The following is a 24,384-nucleotide window of genomic DNA, read 5'->3' on the forward strand; positions in this document are numbered from 1 at the left end:
AATCTGCTAAATGCTTCTTGCTGCTGTAACAAATTACCACAAACTTATTTCTAAAAGCAACACAGACTTGTTTTCTTACATTTCTGGAGGTCAGAAGTCCAAAATGGGTCTTGCTGGACTGAAATCAAGTTATTGGCAGGGCTGCATTCCTGCTGGAGTTTCTAGGAGAGGATCTCTTCCTTGCCTTTTCCAGTGTCTAGAGAATGCCCGCATCCCTTGGCTTGTGGCCCCTTCTAGCAGCAGCAGCACTGCTATAACCTATGTCTCCCAACACCTTCTCTGACTCAAACCCCCTGCCTTCCTCTTATAAGGATGCTTGTGATTTCATTAGACCCACCTGGATAATCCGGGCTAATCTCCCCCATCTGAAGATCCTTAACTTAATCATTTCTATAAAGTCTCTTTTACCACATAAGGCAACATATTCCCAGGTTTTGGGGATTAGGATGTGGCTGTCTTTGAAGGGTCATTATTTTACCTACCACAGTGCATCATCTCACTGAGTCCTCCTAACAGCCCTTCTTTAAACATCTATTTAACAGATGAGGAGCTCAATGCTTAGAGCAGTTAGGTCATTTGCCCAAGGGCACTCTGCTGGAAAGAGAAAAGTTAGGTAATATTTGGTATGTGGTGGCATCTTGGTCCCAAGTGAGCTGTCTTTTTAGATAGGACCCCATTCAGCTCCCAGGTGTATTGAGAATACAGTCTAACACTGTGGAGGAGGCTGTCTAAGAACTAGGCAGGGAATCTGAGACCCTGAAAAATAGATTAGGGTCACAGCAGTCTCAGCTTAGAACCTGAATGCCAGAGAGAGAAACTGAGGGAAAAAACCCAGTTGTAAGCATTAAGCCAATATAGCAATGGATGAGGAAGAATGATCTTAGGCCACCATTCATGCCTGCATACAGTGATACAATAATATCTTAGTGTTGGGGGTTGAAGCTGCTGATGGACCATTTGCTCAAGTTAGGATTGACCAAGGAGATGGGCAAGGTGAGGGACTCAGAGATAACTGCAGAGCCGAGGCACAGAGAGCAGAGGCTGGCTACTGAGCCAGTGCTAATAGAAGACTTTTCTAAATGGGTAACATAGTCAATTATAAGTGACACTGAACAACATGTCCATTTCATCATGGTTATGGCAGGCCCTGTGCTAGCTGTTGGGGTGGCAATGATGAGGAGGACATATATGCATTTTAGAGTCAGGAGGAAGCGACAGATAATTCAACATGTGGTTACAATACAGTGTGATAAGAATTGCGATAAGGAAACAGATGGGGGACTGACAGGGATGTACAAGGACCTTCTGAAATAGATGTAAGAGGTCAAGGCTCCCCAAAGAGGGAGGAGGGGAGAGTGAACTGAATAGAAGGAACAATACGTGTAAGGGCCTGGGAGAACTGGAACTCACTGGAACACAGAGCACTAGGTGGGGAAAGATAAAAGGGGTTGCAGAGGGAGTCAGGGGCCAAATCATAAAGGCTCTTAACTGCAGAGACGGAAAGCTCTTAGAGCCACCTCAGGGCATTCACACTTACTGTTCCCTCATCCTGGAACACGCTTTCCTAGTAGCCACAGGGTCCACTCCCTCACCTCCTTCAGATCTCTTGCTCAAATGTCACCTGCTCAAAGAGATTGTCCCTGATCACCCTCCATAAATAGCTGTCCCACTCTCCATCTCTCCAACCTGCTCTATTCTTCACAGCACTTATTCCCACATGGTTCTTCCACTAGACCATAACTACTAGAAAGTAACTAGAATGCTGTTTTTGGTTTTTGTTTTTGTTTCTGTTTTAGACATGGTCTCATTCTGTCGCCCACAGCCCACTGCAGCCTCCAACTCCTGGGCTCAAGGATCTTCCTGCCACAGTCTCCAGAGCAGCTAGGACTACAGGGGTGTGTCACCACGCCTGGCTACTTTTTTGAATTTTTTTTTTTTTTTTTTTAGACAGAGTCTTGCTCTGTTGCCAGGCTGGGGTGCAGTGCCGTGATCTTGGCTCACTGCAACCTCCGCCACCTGGGGTCAAGCGATTCTCCTGCCTCAGCCTCCCGAGTAGCTAGGATTACAGGCGCACGCCCGGCTAATTTTTGTATTTTTAGTAGAGATGGGGTTTCACCGTGTTGGCCAGGATGGTCTCGATCTCTTGACCTCATGATCTGTCCGCCTCGGCCTCTCAAAGTGCTGAGATTACAGGCGTGAGCCACCACGCCTAGCTGTTTTTCAATTTTTTTTTTTTTTTTTTGTAGAGAGGTGTCTTGCTATGTTGGCCAGGCTGGGACTAGAATGTTTTTGTTTGCTCTTTTAGCCCTAGCACACAGTACTTGGTACATAGTAGGTCCTCAATAAATATTTATTGAATGAAGGGACAGAAATAAACATTTGATGTTTAGGAGGTAGGACCCATAGTTCTTTGGTAAAAGACTAGTGTGCTGTGGCTCACACCTGTAATCCCAGCACTTTGTGAGGCCAAGGCAGGTGTATCACTTGAGCCTAGGAGTTCAAGACCAGCCCTAGCAACACAGCGAGACTTCGTCTCCACAAAAGATTAAAAAATAAAAATTAGCCAGGCGTGGTGGCAAACGCCTGTAGTCCCAGCTACTCAGGAGGCTGAGGTGGGAGGATCACTTGAGCCCAGAAGTTCAAGGCTGCAGTGAGCCATGGCTGAGAGCGAGACCCTGTCTCAAAAAAAAACCAACCAAACAAACAAACAAAAAAGGAAACTGGATGTAGGCAGTGAAGGAGAGGGAAGAGTCACAGGTCATATGAGGCTGCTGGTTTGGACAACTGGGTAGCTGATGGTGCCATACCCTGACATAGCACAGGCATATTGAGCTCACTATTGTCTGAGATAAGGCATTGCACTCCAGGAGTCTGAGGTATAGGAAGTCCTGGGAGGGGGAAGGGCTGCCTGTCCAACACTCTGACCGTATGGAATATGCCTGAATTCTGCCATTTCTTAGCTTTAGGGCTCTGGATACAGTCATCCCTTGATATCCACAAGGGGTTGCTTCCTGGACCTTCTCAGATAATACCAAAATCCGTGGATGCTCAAGTCCCTTATAGCCCGCCATATCCGCAAGCTATCCATGGATATGGAGGGCCAACTGTAATTACTTAACCTCTTTGAACCTGTTTCCTCATCCGCAAATTGGGGGTCATATTCCTCCCTCATGGAATTGTTGCATTCTAGGGTGCTTGGCGCAACAGAGTGCCTGTGCCACGTGCTTAGTAGGCACCCTAAAGACGGTGGTTAGTACCACTGCTATGACACTTGGAAGATCTCTGACTGTTAAAAAGTTGTTTCTTTTTTTTCTTCCCCCACGCAACCCCCGCCAGGGAATAGACCTGTTTATGAGCCTCCAAAAAAAAAAAAGTAAAGTAACAAAACTTTGAAAAATAGTGTTTAAAACTCAGGGATATCTTTGGGGTCACAGGGCCTGTCATTTCTTTTATTATTATTATTATTTATTTTACTTTAAGTTGTGGGATACATGTGCTGAATGTGCAGGTTTGTTACATAGGTATACATATGCCGTGGTGGTTTGCTGCACCTGTCAACCTGTCATCTAGGTTTTAAGCTCCACATGCATTAGGTATTTGTCCTAATGCTCTCCCTCCCCTTTCCCCCCACCCCTCAATAGGCCCCGGTGTGTGATGTTCCCCTGCCTGTGCCCATGTGTTCTCATCGTTCAACTCCCACCTATGAGTGAGAACATGTGGTGTTTGATTTTCTGTCCCTGTGTTAGTTTGCTGAGGATGATGGTTTCCAGCTTCATCCATGTCCCTGCAAAGGACATGAACTCATTCTTTTTTATGGTTGCATAGTATTCCATGGTGTATACATGCCACATTTTCTTTATCCAGTCTAACATTGATGGGCATTTGGGTTGGTTCCAAGTCTTTGCTATTGTAAATAGTGCTGCAGTAAACATACGTGTGTATGTGTCTTTACAGTAGAATGATAAAAAGTTGTTTCTTATAATGGGTCAAGATCTCTGTCCTATAATCTCTCATTCTGGTCTTAGTTTTGCCCTCTGTACCAACCAGAATGTTCTCCTTCACATTCCTGTTCTCCTTACTACAGTCTCCCTTCTTCAGCCTAAACACCCCTCGTCTGTCTTCCCAGGACATGGTTCCCTGTCCCCTTACTTTCTTGGCCACGCTCCCTTAGTCAAGCTCCAGTTTGTCACAGTCCCTCTGCATATAAAGCCTCTAGAACTGGACTTGAAACTCCCATGCATGTTGAGACCAGTGCCTGGTTCCTGTTGCTCACCTCGTCACCCTAGATTATGACCTCCGTTGCCCCAACTCTTTCATGAGGGTCTTTTATTCTTTCTTCCTCCTTCTAGCCCCTGCTTCCAAATTTGACATCTTCCTGCCTGGTCCTTTTTTGTAGACTTTACCTCTGGCCTTTCTGATACTACCTTCTAGCCCCTTCATTTCTGATCAAACACCTAATCTTGATCATTTTCCTCACTCCTTCTCCAGGCCCATATAGTCTGGTTCAGGCTCCCACTCAGCTGTGATGCTCCCAAATGCCCCCTGGAGACCTCAGTGTTTTACATGACCCAGCTTTTCTCTCCTTCCCCGTGGCCATCTCTATTTCCAGGAGCACTTGTAGGCACTGCCAGAGCTCTGCCTCTTGCCACCCCCATTGCCACTTCTAACCTCACCACCACCTCTGCTGTCTGCCGCTCTCTTCCCTCTTCTGTCCACATTTTGTTCTCCTTGGTATTCTCTGCTCTCTCCTTTCACTGCCACCACTCCAGGACTTCTCAGCTTTGGCTTCTCAGGAACCCAAATCCTGCCTTCTGGCCGGCAGACCAGTCACACCATATTGTCTATGATCTCTACGTCTTTGGCTCGGCCCAACTATTTTGGTCTCTGCTTGTACTCTGAGATTTTTCTTACTTTCCTCTGGGTTTACACCTCTTTCTGCACTTAAAGGGTGACAGACATCTTAAGAGTTGGTTAACTGAGCTGTAAAGGTTAGACTTCTTACGTGGCTGATGATTGATTAATGGATCTAGGTGTAAAGAGATGAAAGCAAGGTCATTGTGTCTAAAAGTGAATGGGACTTTTTTCCTTCAGTGGATTTTATCTTTTTTTTCAAATGGAACAATGGAACCTATTGCCTCATCAAGCAAGGAAGTCAAATCACAATAGATTGAATTTCAGCAAGTGTTTTTTGAAACCTCTAATAGATACCAGGAATTGTGCTTGGTGCTTTCAGTGTATTACTAAATCTTCCCAAGATGAAGTCCCTTCCTTGATATCCAGGCAGTGCCTCCTAGATCAACTGTTCATTCATTAACTCAGTTATTATTTCTTGTGTCAGACACTGTGCTAAATACTATAACAGATACAAAAATAAATATGACACCATCTCTGTTCTCCAGGAACTCAATCTAGTGGGAAAAACAGACATATCCATGACTGGGTATGATACATTGTGGTAGTTGTGTGTACAAAGTACTGCAGGAGTAAAGAGGGCACCCATTAGCTCTGACAGGGAGAGCTAAGGAAGGTTTAACAAAGGAGGTGACATTGAGCTAGACCTTGAAGGATGAGTAGGAGTTTGCTAATGTGCATAAAGAGAATGGGTTTTGGAGGCAGCAGAAACAGCCTGGAACTGTGAAGGGCAGAGAGTGCTTTGGACTTGCTATGACTGGAATGTAGAACACTTGCTCTTGCCTCAGGAGTTCTGCCCAGAGAAGGCAGAGGATTGTCTGGGTCACAGAGAAAGTGAGTGGCAGAGACAGGATTAAGCAGCACGAATTAGAATTGTCCAACCCCGATCCATCTTCCTTAGCCTCTAATACACACACACAGACACACACACACACACACACACACACACACATAATGCTAGTCCAACCTCTTGTCCTGTCCCCTGGCTTAGATGCTGTCATTCGACTGCCCCCACCCCATTTGCCCTTCTAGGAGTGTGCCCCTAGGCTCTGAGGAATGTCCCCAGAGAACCTGGGAGAGAAACAGAGCCTAGAGAATATTAGAGAATACACTAATACTGGCCCACCCCCACCATGTGTCTGATCCATCCCAGTGTTTAGTTCTGGCCTAGACATTTGCCTATGACCTGAGTCCATAGATCCTAACTCCTGATGTGGCCAGGATAGACTCTGTGATGTTCGTAATGGATTTGGATGGGCTGTGAGATGCTCCTTGCTTGAGTATCCCAGAAAACGAGCTGCGTAAACCAGGTTGCCAGCTTTTTACTGAGGAGGAGCTACTTTTAATTCCCAGAGCACTGGAACGCTAGAGTGGGCTTATGTAGAAGACCCCCTGTTCCTCACTTCCTACCATAAGCAGGAATGAAAATTTTTAAATTCCATGCTAGCTTCGAGGTGGATGCTCAAAAAATACTCCATTGGCTGACTGGCTTGTGAGTAGTTATCTGTTCAGAGGTCCCTAGCTATTTCCCAAATGGTGTAATTCATCTTAGTCAAATTTTTAGAGAACCAGTAGAGTCCGTTGGCAGATAGGGAGGCACTGGATATATTTTAGGTTTGTACCACACCTCTTTTGGGGATGTCTTGAGGCAGCTTACATATTAAAACATAATGTCTTGTGGCTCTACGCCTGTAATCCCAGCACTTACGGAGGCCAAGGCGGGTGGATCACCTGAGCCCAGGAGTTCAAGACCAGCCTGACCAAAATGGTGAAACCCCATCCCTACTAAAAATACAAAAATTACCTGGGCATGGTGGCACATGCCTGTAATCCCAGCTACTTGGGAGGCTGAGACAGGAGAATCACTTGAACCTGGGAGGCAGAGATTGCAGTGAGCCGAGATCGTACCACTGCACTCCAGCTTGGGCAACAGAGTGAGACTCCATCTCAAAAATAAAAATAAAATAAAAATTAAATTTAAAAAAAGCCCATAATGTCTTTATGTAAGTCTTTTAAGGATGAAACATAAAACTTGGTGGTCTGAATGATGAAAAAAGTAATGGTTACTTCCAAACATCCCCATGCTCAACAAATAAGCTATAAATTTGGCTGAAAAGTTCCTGGGAGAAAGACAAAAAGGGAAACACATTGGGTTATCTAGTGTTCCTTTTCTTATACCTTAAAGTATACAGAATATCCTATAGGGAAAACATTTTCCTCAAGCTAAAGCCTAATAGAAAGTAATTGTGTTTGGTCCTAAGAAAGTTGAGTGAGAAGGTGAAGGGTATGTAATTCCATTTAGCCATCGTTTCTCCATATCCACTCAGCACCAGGCCCTATGCAGTGTCCCCAGTCTTCTGGGAGATGCTGTCATGTCCATAAGTCACCCAAGAGAAAGAAGACCTGACCGCAAAAGATGAACTGCCCTCCATAGGACCCACAAGAACTGGCTCTTGGTCCAAGGAGCACATGGGAGGGCAGGATGGCTAGATTTCAAAAAGCAAGAGTCAAATGGCCAGGCACGGTGGCTCATGCCTGTAATCCCAGCACTTTGGGAGGCCAAGGCAGGTGTATCACTTGAGGTCAGGAGTTCAAGACCAGCCTGGCCAACATGGTGAAACCCCATCTCTACTAAAAATACAAAAATTAGCCAGGCAGTAGTGGCATGTGCCTGTAATCCCAGCTACTTGGGAGGCTGAGGCAGAAGAATCACTTGAACCTCGGGGGTGAAGGTTGCAGTGAGCCGAGATCACACCACTGCACTCCAGCCTGGGCAAGAGAGCAAGACTCCATCTCAAAAAAAGAAAAAAAAAATCTGCTCAGAATGTGCTATGCTCTCCCACATTTCCAGGCAATTGCACATGCTGTATACTTCAAGGCTTAGCTTAAATCTCATCTCTATCTGGAAGCCGTCCCTGAGTTCCCCTTTCTCTGTGGTGCCCCCCTCCCCACCATGGATAAGACACCCTTCTTTTGTTCTCCCATAGAACTCTATGCACACCTGCTTTTTAGCATTGTATTTTTATTGTGGGTTTACTTGTCAGTCTCTGAGTTCCTTATTCATCTTTATTTTTTCAGAGCCTTGCACAGTGCCTAGCCTGTAGTAGGTGCTCAGTTAATGCTTGTTGAATGCACATAATGAGCAGCTACTGTATCCAGCACTGTCCTGGGCACTGGATGATTAAGCTACAGCCCCTTCCCTTGAGGATGTTAAAGTCCCAGCACTTTGGGAGGAGGAGAAGGAGGAGGAGGAGGAGGAGGAGACTCTTACATAAAGTAATGATTCCAGCCCAATCTTATAATATCTATAATAGGGGATTTGGGGAGCACAGAAGAGGAAGAAAATAACTTAGCCTGACACGTCAGGAAAGTCTTCCAGAGGTAGTAATTTATGGGCTGAACCTTAAAATATAATTTTTTTTTTTTTTTGCCAAACTGAGAAAAATATTAGGCAGAGGGAAAAACATGTATTAATACAAAGGCAGGAAAGAGAATCAATATTTAGGGAACTGCAAGTATTGATATTCTGTGCCATCATTTGGAATGGAAAGTATGTTTCAGATCCAATTGTGAGAGACAGAAAGTTGTTACTTTATTGTGTATGTTTCAAGGCTTTATTATTCCGACAATTTTTCTTGTATCATCAGATGGATTTTATCACAAGGCAGTAAAGATGTTATAGTCACCTTTGGTGAAGCAAATAATAACTTATTTATAGTTTCTGGCTGGCTGCCTTCTGAAAAACTGTTTCATTTGACTTATAATAAAAGACACATCCATAATTAGCCTGTTCATATAGACACATGAAACAAAAGCTATAGCTAGGAGGGGAATAATGCCATTTCCCCAGGCTCTTTTCCCTTCATTGGCTTATTTGGCATTCAGGATAATCCTCTGAGGATGGGATATGGGGTTATCTAGATTCAAGCCCAGCATGTAGCTCCTGGAAGTGCTTGTGGGCTCAACAAATACACGGATGTTTTCCTGATTTTCCAGCTGATGCCACACATATTTCCTGGTACTCTTGTGTCCCTGGGTCTCCATCCCCTCATGCTTTTGGGTGGGAATAATTTTTTTGTTTGTTTTTTGAGACAGAGTTTCGCTCTTGTTGCCCCAGCTGGAGTGTAATGGCATGATCTCAGCTCACTGCAACCTCCGCCTCCTGGGTTCAAGTGATTCTCCTGCCTCAGCCTCCCGAGTAGCTGAGATTACAGGCACCTGTCACCATGCCCGGCTAATTTTTGTATTTTAGTAGAGATGGGGTTTCACCATGTTGGTCAGGCTGGTCTCGAACTCCTGACCTCAGGTGATCCACCCACCTCGGCCTTCCAAAGTGCTGAGATTACAGGCGTGAGCCACCGCGCCCAGCCGGGAATAATCTTTACTTGCTATCCTTCAGAGTCATTACTTGTTGGAGCTCCTTCACCCAAGCTTCTTTCAGATTCTCTTGCCTTTTTAATGTTTTTCTCTTTAAAAAAATCACTCCATGCATAAAACTTAGAAAACAGGAAAGCACAAAAAAGTGCCTCGTGATACTATAACCAAAGGATACTCAGTCAATTCTTTTTTTTTAAAAAAAGTTATGACATCATTTCAGACTTTCAGAAACATTTTCGAGAATAGGACAATTTCTTTAAATATTTATTTATTTACTTATTTATTTTAGAGATGAGGTCTCACTCTGTGGCCCAGCCTGGAGTGCAGTGGCATGATCATGGCTCACTACAGCCTCTTACTCCTGGGCTCAAGCGATCCTCCTGCCTCAGCCTCCCAAGTAGCTAGGACCATGGGTGCACACCAGCATGCACAGCTAATGTTTAACTTTTTTGTAGAGATGGGGTCTTGATATGTGGCCCAGGCTGGTCTCAAACTCTTGGCTTCAAGCCATCCTTTCACCTCAGCCTCTTAAAGCACTGGGATTACAGGCATGAGCCACCACACCCAGCCAACAAAGAATTCTTGAATGCTCCTCACCCAAAACTGTTAACATCTAACTATACTTACTTTATCTCTCTCTCTTCTCTCTGTCTCTGTCTGTCTCTCTCTTTATATATATATAGGCATATATGTATATTTCTTTTTTTTTTTAAGACAGAGTCTTGCTCTGTCACCCAGGCTGGAGGGCAGTTGTGCAATCTTGGCTCAGTGCAGGCTCTGCCTCCCAGGTCCAAGTGATTCTCCTGCCTTAGCCTCCTGAGTAGCTGGGATTACAGGTGTGCACCACCATGACTGGCTAATTTTTGTATTTTTAGTAGAGACGAGGTTTCATCATATTGGCCAAGCTGGTCTCGAACTCCTGACCTCAAGTGATCCTCCCGCCTAGGCCTCCCAAAGTGCTGGGATTTTAGGCGCGAACCACCACGCCTGGCCATATATGTATATTTCTGAACCCATTTAAGAATAATTTGCTAGCCAATTGTCACCTAGGCCAAAAAAAAAAAAAAAAAAGAATAAGTTGCAGATATTATGCACCCTTATGTCAGCCTCAGTCCTTCAGTGTGTATTTCCTAAAAATCATGTATTCTCCTACATATTAATTTTTATATATGCCTTTCTAGATTTTTTCTATGCACACATGATTTATTTATATTTAAATAAGATCATGCATTGTTTTATTTATATTTATTTATAGTGCCTTGCTTTTTGGGGGGTAGCAATACATATTGTATATAATCTCCTGCCAATAAATATTCTACAACATGATTCTTCATCAGGCTTTGACAGGAGACACGGTGGGTTTCTGGGTGGCACAACATTTTCAAAATACCACTCTGCATCACGGAATCAGCCGTGCTGGCCGGGCGCGGTGGCTCACGCCTGTAATCCCAGAACTTTGGGAGGCTGAGGCGGGCGGATCATGAGGTCAGGAGATCGAGACCATCCTGGGTAACATAGTGAAACCCTGTCTCTACTAAAAAAAAAAAAAAAAAAAAAAAAAAAAATTTTACAAAAATTAGCTAGGCATGGTGGCGTGTGCCTGTAATCCCAGCTATTCAGGAGGCTGAGGCAGGAGAATCACTTGAACCCGGGAGGCAGAGGTTGCAGTGAGCTGAGATTGTGTCACTGCACTCCAGCCTGGTGACAAAGCTGGACTCCGTCTCAAAAAATAAAAAAGAATTAACCATGCTGTGCTTTTCCAGGTCTAGTCCAATATCAGTGGAAAGCACTGAATAAATGAGTAAAGAGGCAGGGCAATGGAAAACTCTGAATTCAAATTTAATCTTTATTCTGTGGCCAGTAGAAATCCAATGAAATGTTTCTAGCAGGAGGGGACACCAATAAAAGCTGCTCTCTGGAGATGAATTTGACAGTGTCTGCAGGATGGGGTGAAGGAAAAAGAACTCAGAGCATGAGTCCAGGAGTCACTGGGGTCAAATGATCCCTCGTGTTCAAGGCACATCTCTGCCCAGGTAGAACAGAGCCTTTCCCAGCATAACGCATCTTTTTCTTTCCCGTGTCTTTCAGAACTGGTTAAAGTCCTATGGCTATCTGCTTCCCTATGACTCACGGGCATCTGCGCTGCACTCAGCGAAGGCCTTGCAGTCGGCAGTCTCCACTATGCAGCAGTTTTACGGGATCCCGGTCACCGGTGTGTTGGATCAGACAACGATCGAGTAAGATTTGCATAGGACATTGTGCCTTTGAACTTTCTGGACTTACATTTGGGTTCACATTTGTCATGGCCTGTGTACACCCCATGCCCATCCTCCCTTCCTATCTTTTATTCCTGCAGTGCCATCCTGGGAAAGAATATCTCGATGTGAGTGGGGGATGTGCTGGGATGGGAGTCCAGCCCTCCCATTAACATTCCATGTGACCTTGGAGACAAGTTGCTTAACCCTTCTGGACCTCAGTTTCCTTATCAGTACAGTGAGGGGTTGGGTTATAGATGGGGTCTTAAATCCCCTCTGGCTCGAATAATTTATCTATGGGTCACCCTCTGGAGTTCCCTGCAACGTGCATGTCTCACAGAATACAGAAAACGCTTGAATGATAATGAGTTGGCTCCACTTTTTCCATTTACCAAACATTTGCTAGGTGCCTGCATGTGCCTGTCATCCGGCCCTCCAGAGGCTCACCATTTAGTGACAAATACAGTCATCTAGCCACACCAGTCTAGAGCTCAGAAGGAAACAATGAGTTTTGGGGAGACACTTAGGAGGTAGTAACACTTAGGAGGTAGAAAAAAGCCATGAGGATGGTCACAATCACTCAAGGAGAATGTAAAGATTCACGGGCAGGGTGCTGGGGATGGAACCCCACAAAGTCAGCCAAGAAGGGGCAGCCGGAGGGGAAGAAGCCTGACGTGATGATGTGATGCAATGTCATGATGCCACATGGTGTGGGGTGGGCAGTGGGGCCAGCCGCTCCAGAGCCCTCCAACAGGAGCATGGCTGAAAGTTGTCTGCTGGATTTAGTGACAAAGAGCTTGTTGTTAACCTCAGCAGAATGGTGGAGATGAAGTCAGTTGAAGTGGGGAGAAGCGGAGGTGAGGAGAATAGGTGGCAAGTGGAGGGAAGACATTCAAGAAGCTTGACAGGGAGGTGGGGAGAAATGGGTAGCAGCTAGAGGATGAAGTTTTGTTTGTCTAAGATAGGAGAGAGTTGAACAGCCTTAAACTTGCTTAAGAAAAAGCTATGAGAGTTGTTTAAGAAAAACCATTCACATCATTAAAGCATGGAAAAGAACAGGAGTGAGTTTCCTAAGGAGGTGGGAAGGGAGGGGAACCTGAGGCAGGTGGAAGATGCTAGCAGGGCTGGGTGAGGATCCAAGGGAGTTGGTGGGGGGAGGAACAGGAAATGCACCCAGTTGTGGATCAAGGATCAATTTGATGTAAGTCACTCCTGGACAGAATCATCTCTCTGGGTCTCAGTGTGTTCATTTGCAAAGGAGAGTGTTGGATTATGGCTCTAAATTCTAGATTCCCCCCCCCTTTTTTTTTTTTGATGAGATGAAGTCTCGATCTGTCACCCAGGCTGGAGGGCAGTGGCGTGATCTCGGCTCACTGCAACCACTGCCTCCAGGGTTCAAGCGATTCTCCTGCCTCAGCCTCCCAAGTAGCTAAGATTACAGGCATGTACCACCATGCTGGCTAATTTTTTTTGTATTTTTAGTAGAGACGGGGTTTCACCATGTTGGCCAGGCTGGTCTCGAACTCCTGACCTCAGGTGATCGGCCCACCTCGGCCTCCCAGAGTGCTAGGATTACAGGCGTGAGCCACCGTGCCCAGCCTAGATTCCATTATTTTAAGCATCTAAGCTTTTAAAACTTGGCAAGTCTGGGGTTTTAGGATCCTAAAATCCTGTGTGAACATTTCCCATTCCTAGGATTCTCTATGAGAGTGTGAACTTCTTCTCCTGTGCTGTTGTGAATACAGTGGACTCCTTGGCCCCGTGGTCTCCAGAGTGGGCTGGTTAAAGAGAGCCCAGCCGCCTTTCAAAGCGGAGGTTATTTTGAGGGCTTTGCACAGGCCTCATGGCAGTGCATCCTGGGGCAGAAGCACTGGTGTCTCTGCTGCGGCACCACCTGGCCTTGGGTTTTACTCTCTTCCAAAAAGCCCCAGGCCTGTTGGATGGCGCTCAGAGAGTGGCAGGTGGATGGTGAAAGGAGGAGGCAGCGGGAATGATCCGAGGGAAAAGGATGGCATTTCCCACTTGCAGTTCTGCCCACACCTCCTTGTAGAAGGCAGGGGAGTTGTGGTCTGGAAGCAGGGGAAGGAGGAAGCCAGTCGCACTTATTAATCCAAGACCTGAGATGGGGAGTGTTCAGGGTAGAATTTAGAGCCCCAAGATGCAGCTCCAGCTCTGTGACCTTGGGCAATGGCTGCCTTTCTCTGAGCCTGTTTCCTCCCCTAGGTGCCTTTGGGTCTAACTCAGTCAGAGGTGGTTCTTGGTTCCCTTCCCAGGGACTGTTAATTAAAGGAAGCTAGATTAGCCATTTAAAGTCCTATGTTTGAGTGTCTACCTTGGGAAATGTCACACATTTATTCATTCACTCATTCATTTGGTCAACAACATAGTTCCTCTAGCTCAGCTTTGTGCTAAGCACTGACAGGAAAAAATAAAAGCTCCAGGCTTTGTTAAATTGCATTAATGAATAGTTCATTTTTTCATTCAACTAAGTTCCAGTCCTGCCTTGCTGATTTCTGTGTTTTGCAAGGTACTGGATTTATCTGTGGATTGTTTCCCTCATCTGTGAAATGGGAATAATAATTTCTTTTTTTTTTTTTTTGAGACAGAGTCTCGCTCTGTCGCCCAGGCTGGAGTGCAGTGGCGCGATCTCGGCTCACTGCAAGCTCCACCTCCTGGGTTCAAGCCATTCTCCTGCCTCAGCCTCCCGAGTAGCTGGGACTACAGGGGCCTGCCACCACGCCCGGCTAATTTTTTTTTTTATTTTTTAGTACAGACGGGGTTTCACCATGTTAGCCAGGATGGTCTCAATCTCCTGACCTCGTGATCCGCCCGCCTCGGCCTCCCAAAGTGCTGGGATTACAGGTGTGAGCCACCGTGCCTGGCCCGGGAATAATAATTTCTGTTACCTCACAGTGTTGTTTTGAGAATCAAACTTTTTTATTTTATTTATTTATTTATCTATTTATTGAGACAAGGTCTGACTCCCCTCACCCAGGTTGAAGTGTACTGGTGTGATCTTGGCTCACTGTAGCCTCAACTTTCCAAGCTCAGGTGATCCTCCCACCTCAGCCTCCCTAGTAGCTGGGACTACAGGCACATGCCACCATGCCTGGCTAATTTTTTGTATCTTTAGTAGAGATAGGGTTTTGCCATGTTGCCCAGGCTGGTCACAATCTTCTAGGCTCAAGCAATCTCCTGCCTCAGCTTCCCAAAGTGCTAGGATTATAGGTGTTAGCTACTGCAACTAGCCAAGAATTAAACATTTTAAAAGAATGTGCTGGGCGCAGTGGCTCATGACTGTAGTCCCAGCACTTTGGGAGGCCGAGGTGGGCAGATCACCTGAGGCTAGGAGTTCAAGACCAGCTTGGCCAACATAGTGAAACCCTGTCTGTACTAAAAGTACAAAAATTAGCCAAGCGTGGTGGTGCGCACCTGTAATCCCAGCTACTACTCAGGAGGTTGAGGCAGGAGAATTGCTTGAACTTGGGAGGCAGAGGTTGCAGTGAGCTGAGATGGCACCACTACACTCCAGCCTGGGCAACAGAGTGAGACTCTGTCTCAAAAAAAAAAAAAAAAGAAAGAAAGAAAGAAAGAAAAAAAGAGAAATACCTGAAACTGGGTAATTTATAAAGAAAAGAGGTTTAGTTGGCTCAGGGTTCCACAGGCTTTACAGGAAGCATGGCTGGGGACGCCTCAGGAAACTTTCAATTGTAGTAGAAGGCAAAGGGGAAACAAGCACATCATCATATGGCAGGAGCAGGGGGAAGAGTGAGAAGGGGGAGGTGCTCCACACCATTAAACAACCAGATCTCATGAGAACTCACTCACTATCAGCAGAACAGCAAGGGGGAAGTCTGCCCGCATGGCCCAATCACCTCCCACCAGGCCCCGCCTCCAACAGAGACACAAATCAAAACATATCACCTGGTAACAAACAGATATCAGGATTTACGTAATTTCAGGCACTGGGCTACCTTCTTTTGAGGATACAATGATGAATAGGACATAGTTCCTGTCCTCAATTTACCATTTATTAGAGGAAATAGACCAATAAATTTTAAATCACAACACAATATAATAAGTGCTGCAGAGAATTATGTTCCACATCCCACAGTTGTTAAGCCACTTCTTTTTTTTTTTTTTTTTTTTTTTCCTGAAACGGCATTTCACTCTTCTTGCCCAGGCTGGAGCACAATGGCACAATCTTGGTTCACTGCAACCTCTGCCTCACGGGTTCAAGCAATTCCCCTGCCTCGGCCTCCCAAGTAGCTGGGATTACAGCCATCTGCCACCACGCCTAGCTAATTTTTTTGTAGTTTTAGTAGAGACAGGGTTTCACCATGTTAGCCAGGCTGGTCTCGAACTCCTGACCTCAGATGATCCACCTGCCTCGGCCTCCCAGAGTGCTGGGATTACAGGCATGAGCCACCGCACCCAGCCTGTTTAGCCACTTCTTGAACGAGTCTAGTGAAAGAGAATTTGCTGTCTTCATGCTATGCCACTCTACTGTCGAATAGTTGTGATTCATTCATTCATTCATTCAGTCAGTCAACAATAATTATTGAACCCCTTCTGTGTCAGGCACTGTGCCAGCCCTGGGGATACAAGCAAGATTCCTGTCCTTATGGAGCTTAGAATCTGGGGAAAGAGACAAAGAATAAACAAGAAAGCAAATGCATAATCTAAGTTCACAAGTGATAAATCCTATGAAGAAACATTAAGCAGGATAAGCAGATAGCAGTGGGTTGGGGACACGGAAACTATTTTAGATACAGAGGACAAGGAAGTCCTCTGTGAAGGGATAATATTTGAGCAGAGACCTTAATGAAGTAAGGGAACAAACCACATGCAGAAGAGTGTTGCAAGTAGAGGGAACAGCAATGCAAAAACCCTGGCATGGGAATAGGCTTAGCATGTTCAAGGAACAGCAAGAAGGTCGCCATGACTGGAGCATAGGATATAACGGGAGAAGGATGACGGTGTTCTTGGACACGTATGCAGGGGCTGGATCACATGGGGCTTTGTGGGCCAGGATGAAGAGTTTGACTTTTTTTTTTTTTTTGAGACAGAGTCTTGCTCTGTCGCCCAGGCTGGAGTGCAATAGCACAATCTTGGCTCACTGCAACCTCCACCTCTCAGGTTCAAGCGATTCTCCTGCCTCAGCCTGCTGAGTAGCTGGGATTACAAGTGTGAACCACTGCAGCTGGCTAATTTTTTTTTTTGTATTTTTAGTACAGATGGGGTTTCACCGTGTTGGCCAGGCTGGTCTCGAACTCCTGACCTCAGATAATCCACCCGCCTCAGCCTCCCAAAGTGCTGGGATTACAGGCGTGAGCCACCGTGCCCAGCTGAAGAGTTTGAATTTTATTCTGTGTTTGGGGAAGTCGTTGGAGGCTTTTAACCAGGGCATCCTGTAATCTCATTGCATTTACAGAGCATTTTCATGTACTTCCTCCTTGAAGACGCACCTCCACCTAAGACCAAGAACTAGAGTTCTCATGTTGCAGAGGAGGAAACTGAGGTTCATATTGGTTCAGCCACTTGCCTGGGGGTCCTATGACTAGTGGTGGAGCTGGAACTTATCAAGCCCATATATTCTGATTCTCAGTCTTTATACAGCTATTTCCTCATGTATGATTGTGAGTGCATGAATTAATGAATCAATCAATCATGTTCTTGTTGGGGTCCATCCAAGCCAGGGTCCCAGAGTGTAGCTTGAGGATGCACATTGCTTTCCAGACTGGAGCTGGGGAACAGGCAGTCCCTTCCTAAAGTGTTCAGTGACCACAGTGCATATGCGTGTGTGTGTGTCCTCTCTCTGCCCAGGTGGATGAAGAAACCCCGATGTGGTGTCCCTGATCACCCCCACTTAAGCCGTAGGCGGAGAAACAAGCGCTATGCCCTGACTGGACAGAAGTGGAGGCAAAAACACATCACCTACAGGTGCTTCGACTCCCCCTCTTCCTCCCTGCCTTTGGCTCCACCCTCACTCTGTTTTTCCTGGCCTGAGTTTCAAAGGCTCACAATGTAGGGGGGTCTGGGGATCAGGCTTACAACATAGGCCAAGAGCCAGGCATGTGGGCATTGGCACCAGGTGCTGAGAGCCCATAACCTTGTCCTCCTTGTGGCTTCCATAGGATGCTGTGACTCCAACCTCAGGTTTATTTGGTCCTCTGGGGGCTCTTAGTTGTCTTCTGTTTAGATGCCTATAGTTTTTAGGTTACAGGAAGTGGGGTATGAATGGTTTGGTAACTTTCAGCTGTGAAAAAGAATCGTGGCTTGCAGTGAGCTATATCATGCCACTGCACTCCAGCCTGCGTGACAGAGTGAGACTCTGTCTCCAAAACAAAACAAATGAAACAAAAACCACAAAACAAAACAAACAAAACCATGGCTTAATTCAGTCTCCTTATCACTGCCTGCTAAACCCCGTTCCCTCTGATCTGGATCCTCCCACCTGAGATTCCCAACGCAGAGTTCCAGTTGTTTCTTAAGGAGTATAAAGAACTGGGACCTGAATCATAATAGTGTCATCTTTGACTGTCTGGAGGAACCAAGGGCAGAGCAGGATCCATCTCCAAGTCAGATCAGTGGCCCAAGAACTAGATGATGGAGCCCATCACAGCAGACTGAAGCACCGGAGTGAGGCTGGGGCAAGGGCCAGGCATTGAGCAGGCTCAGGTGGGGGTGGGGCAAGGGGCAGGCACTGGACAGGCTCAGGTGGGGCTGGGGCAAGGGCCAGGCATGGGCAGGCTCAGGTGGGGCTGGGGCAAGGGCTAGGCATGGGCAGGCTCAGGTGGGTGCTGGCTGGCACTTCTCAAGGCTCTGCTGTCATCTCAGGTGGATCCCTTTGGTGCAGAGGCAAGATCTAAGACAGAGATCCTCAGAGTTGAACTAAAGGCTCCCCTGCTGACAAGCACTCCCTACAGAACGGGACTTTTTTTTTTTTTTTTTTCAGAAATCTGACAGGAGAAGGAAAGTTAGGGTTGAACAAAGGGCTCTTCTGCTGATAAGCTGTCCCTTCAGAACGGGATTTTTTTTTTCCAGAAATCTGACAAGAGAAGGAAACTTAAGAATCTAGGTTAAAAACTGAATAGACTCTTGGGTCTCTTGAAGGGGTAGAGTGGATCAAGAGAAAGAAGCACTGGGTTCTAACCCAACTCTGAGTAACTTCTATCACTCGACTTCTCTGGGCTTCAGTTTCCTTACGTGTGGAGTAGGTAGAATAATCCATGCCCCAGAGGGTCACAGGGCAGGGAACCCACAGGTAGTAACGTTGTTTTGTGAAGAACCAATGCAATATGAACACAGCGACGCTAAACAGCTAAACCTATAATGGATTAAATCAGATACCGGCCAGCTTCTAGGCAGACAAGCCAAAGATTGGTACCAAAGATTTTTTAAAGAGACTTTTCACTTAAACTCCTCTCTATTATTTGAATATTTTTATAACTTTTATAAATGAACATATTTTGTATTAGGGAAAAAAACTTAAAATTCAGAAAATGCTATCTACCAATTTCCTTTGGGTGTTTTTTTTTTTTTTTTTGAGACAGAGTCTCACTCTTGTTACCCAGGCTGGAGTGCAGTGGTGCAATCTTGGCTCACTGCAACCTCTGCCTCTGGGTTCAAGCAATTATCCTGCTTCAGCCTCCCGAGTAGCTGGGATTACAGACTCACACCACCACGCCTGGCTAATTTTTGTACTTTTAGTAGAGACAGGATTTCACCATGTTGGTCAGGCTGGTCTCGAACTCCTGACCTCATGTGGTCCGCCAGCCTCGGCCTCCCAAAGTGCTGGGATTACAGGCGTGAACCACTGCGCCCAGCCCCAATTTACTTTTTTCAACAAACTAGAGTGGAATCCTTTATTCAACACAGCTTTGCTGGAGATCAAATGGAAAACACTGAGTAAAGCAAAGCCATCTGACTGAGGCAGGGTGGGGATCCAGAGCTCTGTTACTCAGCCTCTTCTTCAATCCCTGAGGCAGCTAAGCAGAATTCTAGGGTTCAAAATCAGATCACTGAGCCACATTGTCTCAGGTATCTATTTTAGCTCTGCTAGTCTCTGATCTTGCCTAATGATCCTCCCCTCTCTCACCAGCATTCACAACTATACCCCAAAAGTGGGTGAGCTAGACACGCGGAAAGCTATTCGCCAGGCTTTCGATGTGTGGCAGAAGGTGACCCCACTGACCTTTGAAGAGGTGCCATACCATGAGATCAAAAGTGACCGGAAGGAGGCAGACATCATGATCTTTTTTGCTTCTGGTTTCCATGGCGACAGCTCCCCATTTGATGGAGAAGGGGGATTCCTGGCCCATGCCTACTTCCCTGGCCCAGGGATTGGAGGAGACACCCACTTTGACTCCGATGAGCCATGGACGCTAGGAAATGCCAACCATGACGGTAAGGCCATGAGGGGACAGGGGTCAGTCTTGGGCTGCTCAGTTGTTGGGAAAGAACTTGGAGGACATCCTAGATGAGTTTCCTGCTTTCTAGAGCCTCTTGTCCAAGAACTAAGACCGTAAGAGGGTGGGAACTGTGATTTCTGATAATATTCAACGTTCAATCCGCCAGGGCCAGGGCCACGGAGATGAGTCAGATCACTTAGAAGATAGTCCGGTTGGCAGGAGAAAAGTAAGGTTAGGACAGTAAGAAGATAAAGTAATGGACCAGAGGCTGAAGAAAAAGTTTAAAAGGGGCCAGGCACAATGGCTCACGCCTGTAATCCCAGTACTTTGGGAGGCCAAGGCAGGTGGATCACCTGAGGTCAGGAGTTCAAGACCAGCCTGGCCAACATGGTGAAATCCTGTCTCCACTAAAAATACAATAATTATCTGGGCGTGGTGGCGGGTGCCTGTAATCCCAGCTACTCAGGAGGCTGAGGCATGAGAATCGCTTGAACCCAGAAGGCAGAGGTTGCAGTGAGCCGAGATCGCACCATTGTACTCCAGCCCAGGCGACAAGAGTGAAACTCCATCTCAAAAAAAAAAAAAGTTAAAAGGCATTAAAGCTGAAAGAGGGGTCTGAAAGTAGTAGGCTCTGGCCTGAATGATGAGGGCTCCAAAAGCCATCTTATGAATGACACGACTGGCTCTCTCCTTTGTCACCCTCACAGGTGAGTAGCAGGCCCTGAAATTATTCTGGCATCCTTGGATAATTTATCCTGCACCACTATGGTTCAATGAATATTTATGGAGGCAGAGTCAATACCGTGCAGCAATAGTAATGATACCCTGCAGGTTGCCAAAAAATTCATCATCAATATTTACTCACAAGGCACATGCTTAGTATGTAGGCAAGTGTACATTATTACACTCATTTTTAAGATGAAGAGTTGGGGCTCAACTGGCATAGCTGAAAGGTGACAATGCAGGTATCAAGCCCTGGTTCAACTACTGGCTATGTGATACCCTCGGTCTCCTCGTCTGCAAAGTGAGGGGCTGGATTAGGTGATCGCTAAGGGCCCTTCCAACTCTAATGAACACGATACAAAGTCTTGCAAAGACCAGGGGGAGCTGAATGTTTGAAAAAAATGGCATGATCTCTGTCCCCTGGCAGTCCAGAGTCAGTCTAGCAGGGGAGTTAGGTGTGCACGTAAGTAACCCTGTCATAGACAGACTCTACCCAAGGCTGTAGCAGAGGCACGAAGAAATATGTAGGAGTTTGGAGGAAAGAGGGACAGAGGAGTGTGGCTTTTGGATTATAAGAGATGACAGTGGGTATGCTGGTGTTCTGAGGCCCGTGCCAAGTGCTTGCCACCCATTATGTGTGGAAACTATTATATCTATTAATACATTATAATGCATAAATTTATGTATTAAGCAATATATAATGTTAAATTATTATTATAGGTAAATATTGTTATCTTCATTTTACAGATAGGTAAACTGAGATATAGAGAAACATTAAGTCACCTACCTAAGGTCCCACAGTTGGTGAATGGTGAAATAAGGCTTTGAATCTGGGCATTATGGCCCTGGAGCCCATGCTGTCAGCCATCATGCTAAGCTTCCATGGTTCTCAAACTGTAGGGCACAGCAGAATCACCTGGGAACCATTTTTAAGAATTCAGATTCCAGGCCAGGCACGGTGGATCACACCTGTAATCCCAGCACTTTGGGAGGCCGAGGCAGGTGGATCACCTGAGGTCGGGAGTTCAAGACCAGCCTGGCCAACATGGTGAAACCCATCTCTACGAAAAACACAAAAATTAGCCAGGCATGTTGGCGGGCGCCTGTAATCCTAGCTACTCTGGAGGCTGAGGCAGGAGAATCCCTTGAACCTGGGAGGCGGAGAGTACAGTGAGCCAAGATCACGCCACTGCACTCCAGCCTGGGCAACAGAGATTCCGTCTTAAAAAAAAAAAAAAAAAAAAGATTGCAGATTCCAGGACCCTAACCTCTTGTCATTCTGATTCTCTGGGTCCGGGGTAGGGCCTGGGAATCTGCAATTGGTCTAATACATTCCTGGGGCCTTCTGATGCAGGTGTTCCATCACCATGAGAAACGCTATCTTAATACCTAGAGTTTTCCTACCTGGCCTGATCATAAGAACCAATGGGGGTTCTTGTTATAAACGGGGATTCCCAGGCCCTTCCCACAGAAATCCTGACTCTTGAGCTCAAACAAGCTTGGGAAACACCGAGCATCCTTTTTTCCTGCCCTGCGGCTGCTCCAGGCTGAGAGCAGACTCTCAAAGCTGGTTTGGTGTCTATAGTTGGGGCCATGTTTGGTGTCTATAGTTGGGGATCACCTCCTTGAGAACACTTTATATCATTGCATGGATTAGGGATTGGCAGCTCTGGGGTTATCTGTCAAAGGCTGGACCAGGAGGTGGTTTGGCCAAGGCTCAGCCTAGGCAAAGTCATGAACCTGTTAAATTGTTCTTTGTCCTCTTCCTTCTTCAGATTTTTGTCCTCTTTCCTATTGAACTCCGTTTCCTTTGCCCTGGTATCTCTCCCGTATGTCCTGCATGTATTCCTGGCTGAGTACCTATTCTTTATCTCATTCTTATTTTTGGATCGGTGTCAACGAATGGCTGTCTGTGCTAACAGATAAGATGTGAGGAGAAGAGAACTAATATTTTTGAGGCCCTGTTATGTGCCAGGCACTGTTAGCTGATAAGGTTTTAGTTATATTCCTGATAGAGGCAAATGAATGTCCAAAGAGTTGTCCAGAGGCAATGGGAAGACACTCCCACTCCTCTGCCCTCCCCTTCTGCCCAACACTGGGGGTGTGCACTTCCCACACCTGCTGCTTGCTTTTGCAGAACTTGTTGGACCCAGCCCCCAAATCCCAAGAGCTGGTGGTATGTGTGGGAAGGACCGGGGACCTGTGGATGGGCACCATCCCAGCACCTCTCCCATCTGTCCAACCCTAACCTTCATGAAAGACTGCCAATTCTGATAGAAATTCCAAGATTGCTAATGTTTTCTTTGGATAAGAATCAGGACTTTGCTCTGCTCTGGAAAACCAAGCAGGAACTGTCCAGATGCAGCTCAGGACCACAGCAATTGACTCCTGAACTGGAATGCAGTGAAGGCAGGTTTTGGGTGAGAGGCAAGGAACCAAAATTTATTGAGCATCCATATATTATCTCATTTAATTTCCACATAGACTCAGCAAAGGGGTGGAGTTTCCTGGGAACTTTTTGAACTTATTAGCTTACTTCTTTTTTCTAAACTCTCATTATGGAAAATTTCAAACTCACAAAAGTAGGAAGAATGATTCTATGATCTCCCAGATACCCACCACCTGCCTCAGCAATTATCAACGTTGTGGCATTCCTATTTATCTACCTTTTTTTGGCTGATGTATTTTAAAGAAAATCTCAGGCATTCTAACATTTCACCTTTAAATACTTTAGTATATACCTCTAACAGATAAAGGCTAATTTTTAACATAAGCACACAATCATTATCAAGCCCAACAAAATTAACAATAATTTTTTAAAATCTAATACCCAGTTCGAGTTCACTTTCCCAAAGTACCTTGGAAATGTCTTTTACAGTTGTTTGCTTGAATCAGGATCCAAACAAGATCCACACACACATGGCTGACATGTCTCTTAAAGCCCTTTTTATTTAAAACACCCCCGTCCTACACACACGTTTCCCTCCATATATTTGTTGAAGAAACTGGGTCAGGTGTCCCGAGTATAATCATTTGGCATGACTAGAATCAAGTTTACTTTTAATACGTCTCTCTTGCCCATAATTTCTGAATGTTGTTCATTAGATTTACAGGCTGACTAGATTCAAGTTCAATTTTTTTGGCAAGAATACTTCCTAGGTGGTGCTGGTACTTCCTATTCACCATATTAGCAAATACATATGATGCAGACTGTCCCACTTTTAGTGATGTTGAGGTCGAGCATTTGCTTCAGGTTGTGTCAGCCTGACCCAACCATTATACAATTCACCTGGAGAACTTAAAAAAACAAAACAAAAAAGATTGCCTACGTCCCAAACCAAACCTCCTGAATCAGAATATCTTCCCCACCTCCTCCATGTGTTTAAAAGGCTCCCCGGGCCAGGCGCGATGGGAGCACTGGAGTAATCCCAGCACTTTGGGAGGCCGAGGCGGGCAGATCACCTGAGGTCAGGAGTTTGAGACCAGCCTGGCCAACATGGCAAAACCCCGTCTCTACTAAAATTACAAAAATTAGCCGGGTGTGGTGGCACATGCCTGTAATCCCAGCTACTCGGGAGGCTGAGGCAGGAGAATGGCTTGAACCCGGGAGGCGGAGGTTCAAGTGAGCCGAGATTGCACCACTACACTCCAACCTGGGTGACAGAGTGAGATCCTGTCTCAAAAATAAAAAAGAAAGAAAATAC

At 45.9% G+C, this 24,384-nt stretch overlaps 1 protein-coding gene across 1 annotated transcript in view; it reads left to right on the forward strand.

Annotated features, from left to right (window-relative positions):
• The window catches only part of MMP24 (matrix metallopeptidase 24), a 50,425-nt gene that overhangs the window by 10,398 nt on the left and 15,643 nt on the right, over positions 1–24,384 (forward strand). The window contains exons 2-4 of the mRNA XM_034947074.3: positions 11,377–11,525; positions 17,370–17,486; positions 19,648–19,952. Coding sequence (XP_034802965.1) covers positions 11,377–11,525; positions 17,370–17,486; positions 19,648–19,952 — 571 coding nt within the window. The remainder of the gene's footprint in view (positions 1–11,376; positions 11,526–17,369; positions 17,487–19,647; positions 19,953–24,384) is intronic.

The sequence above is a fragment of the Pan paniscus genome, chromosome 21, assembly GCF_029289425.2.
Source record: "Pan paniscus chromosome 21, NHGRI_mPanPan1-v2.0_pri, whole genome shotgun sequence".
Classification (NCBI taxonomy): Eukaryota; Metazoa; Chordata; class Mammalia; order Primates; family Hominidae; genus Pan; species Pan paniscus.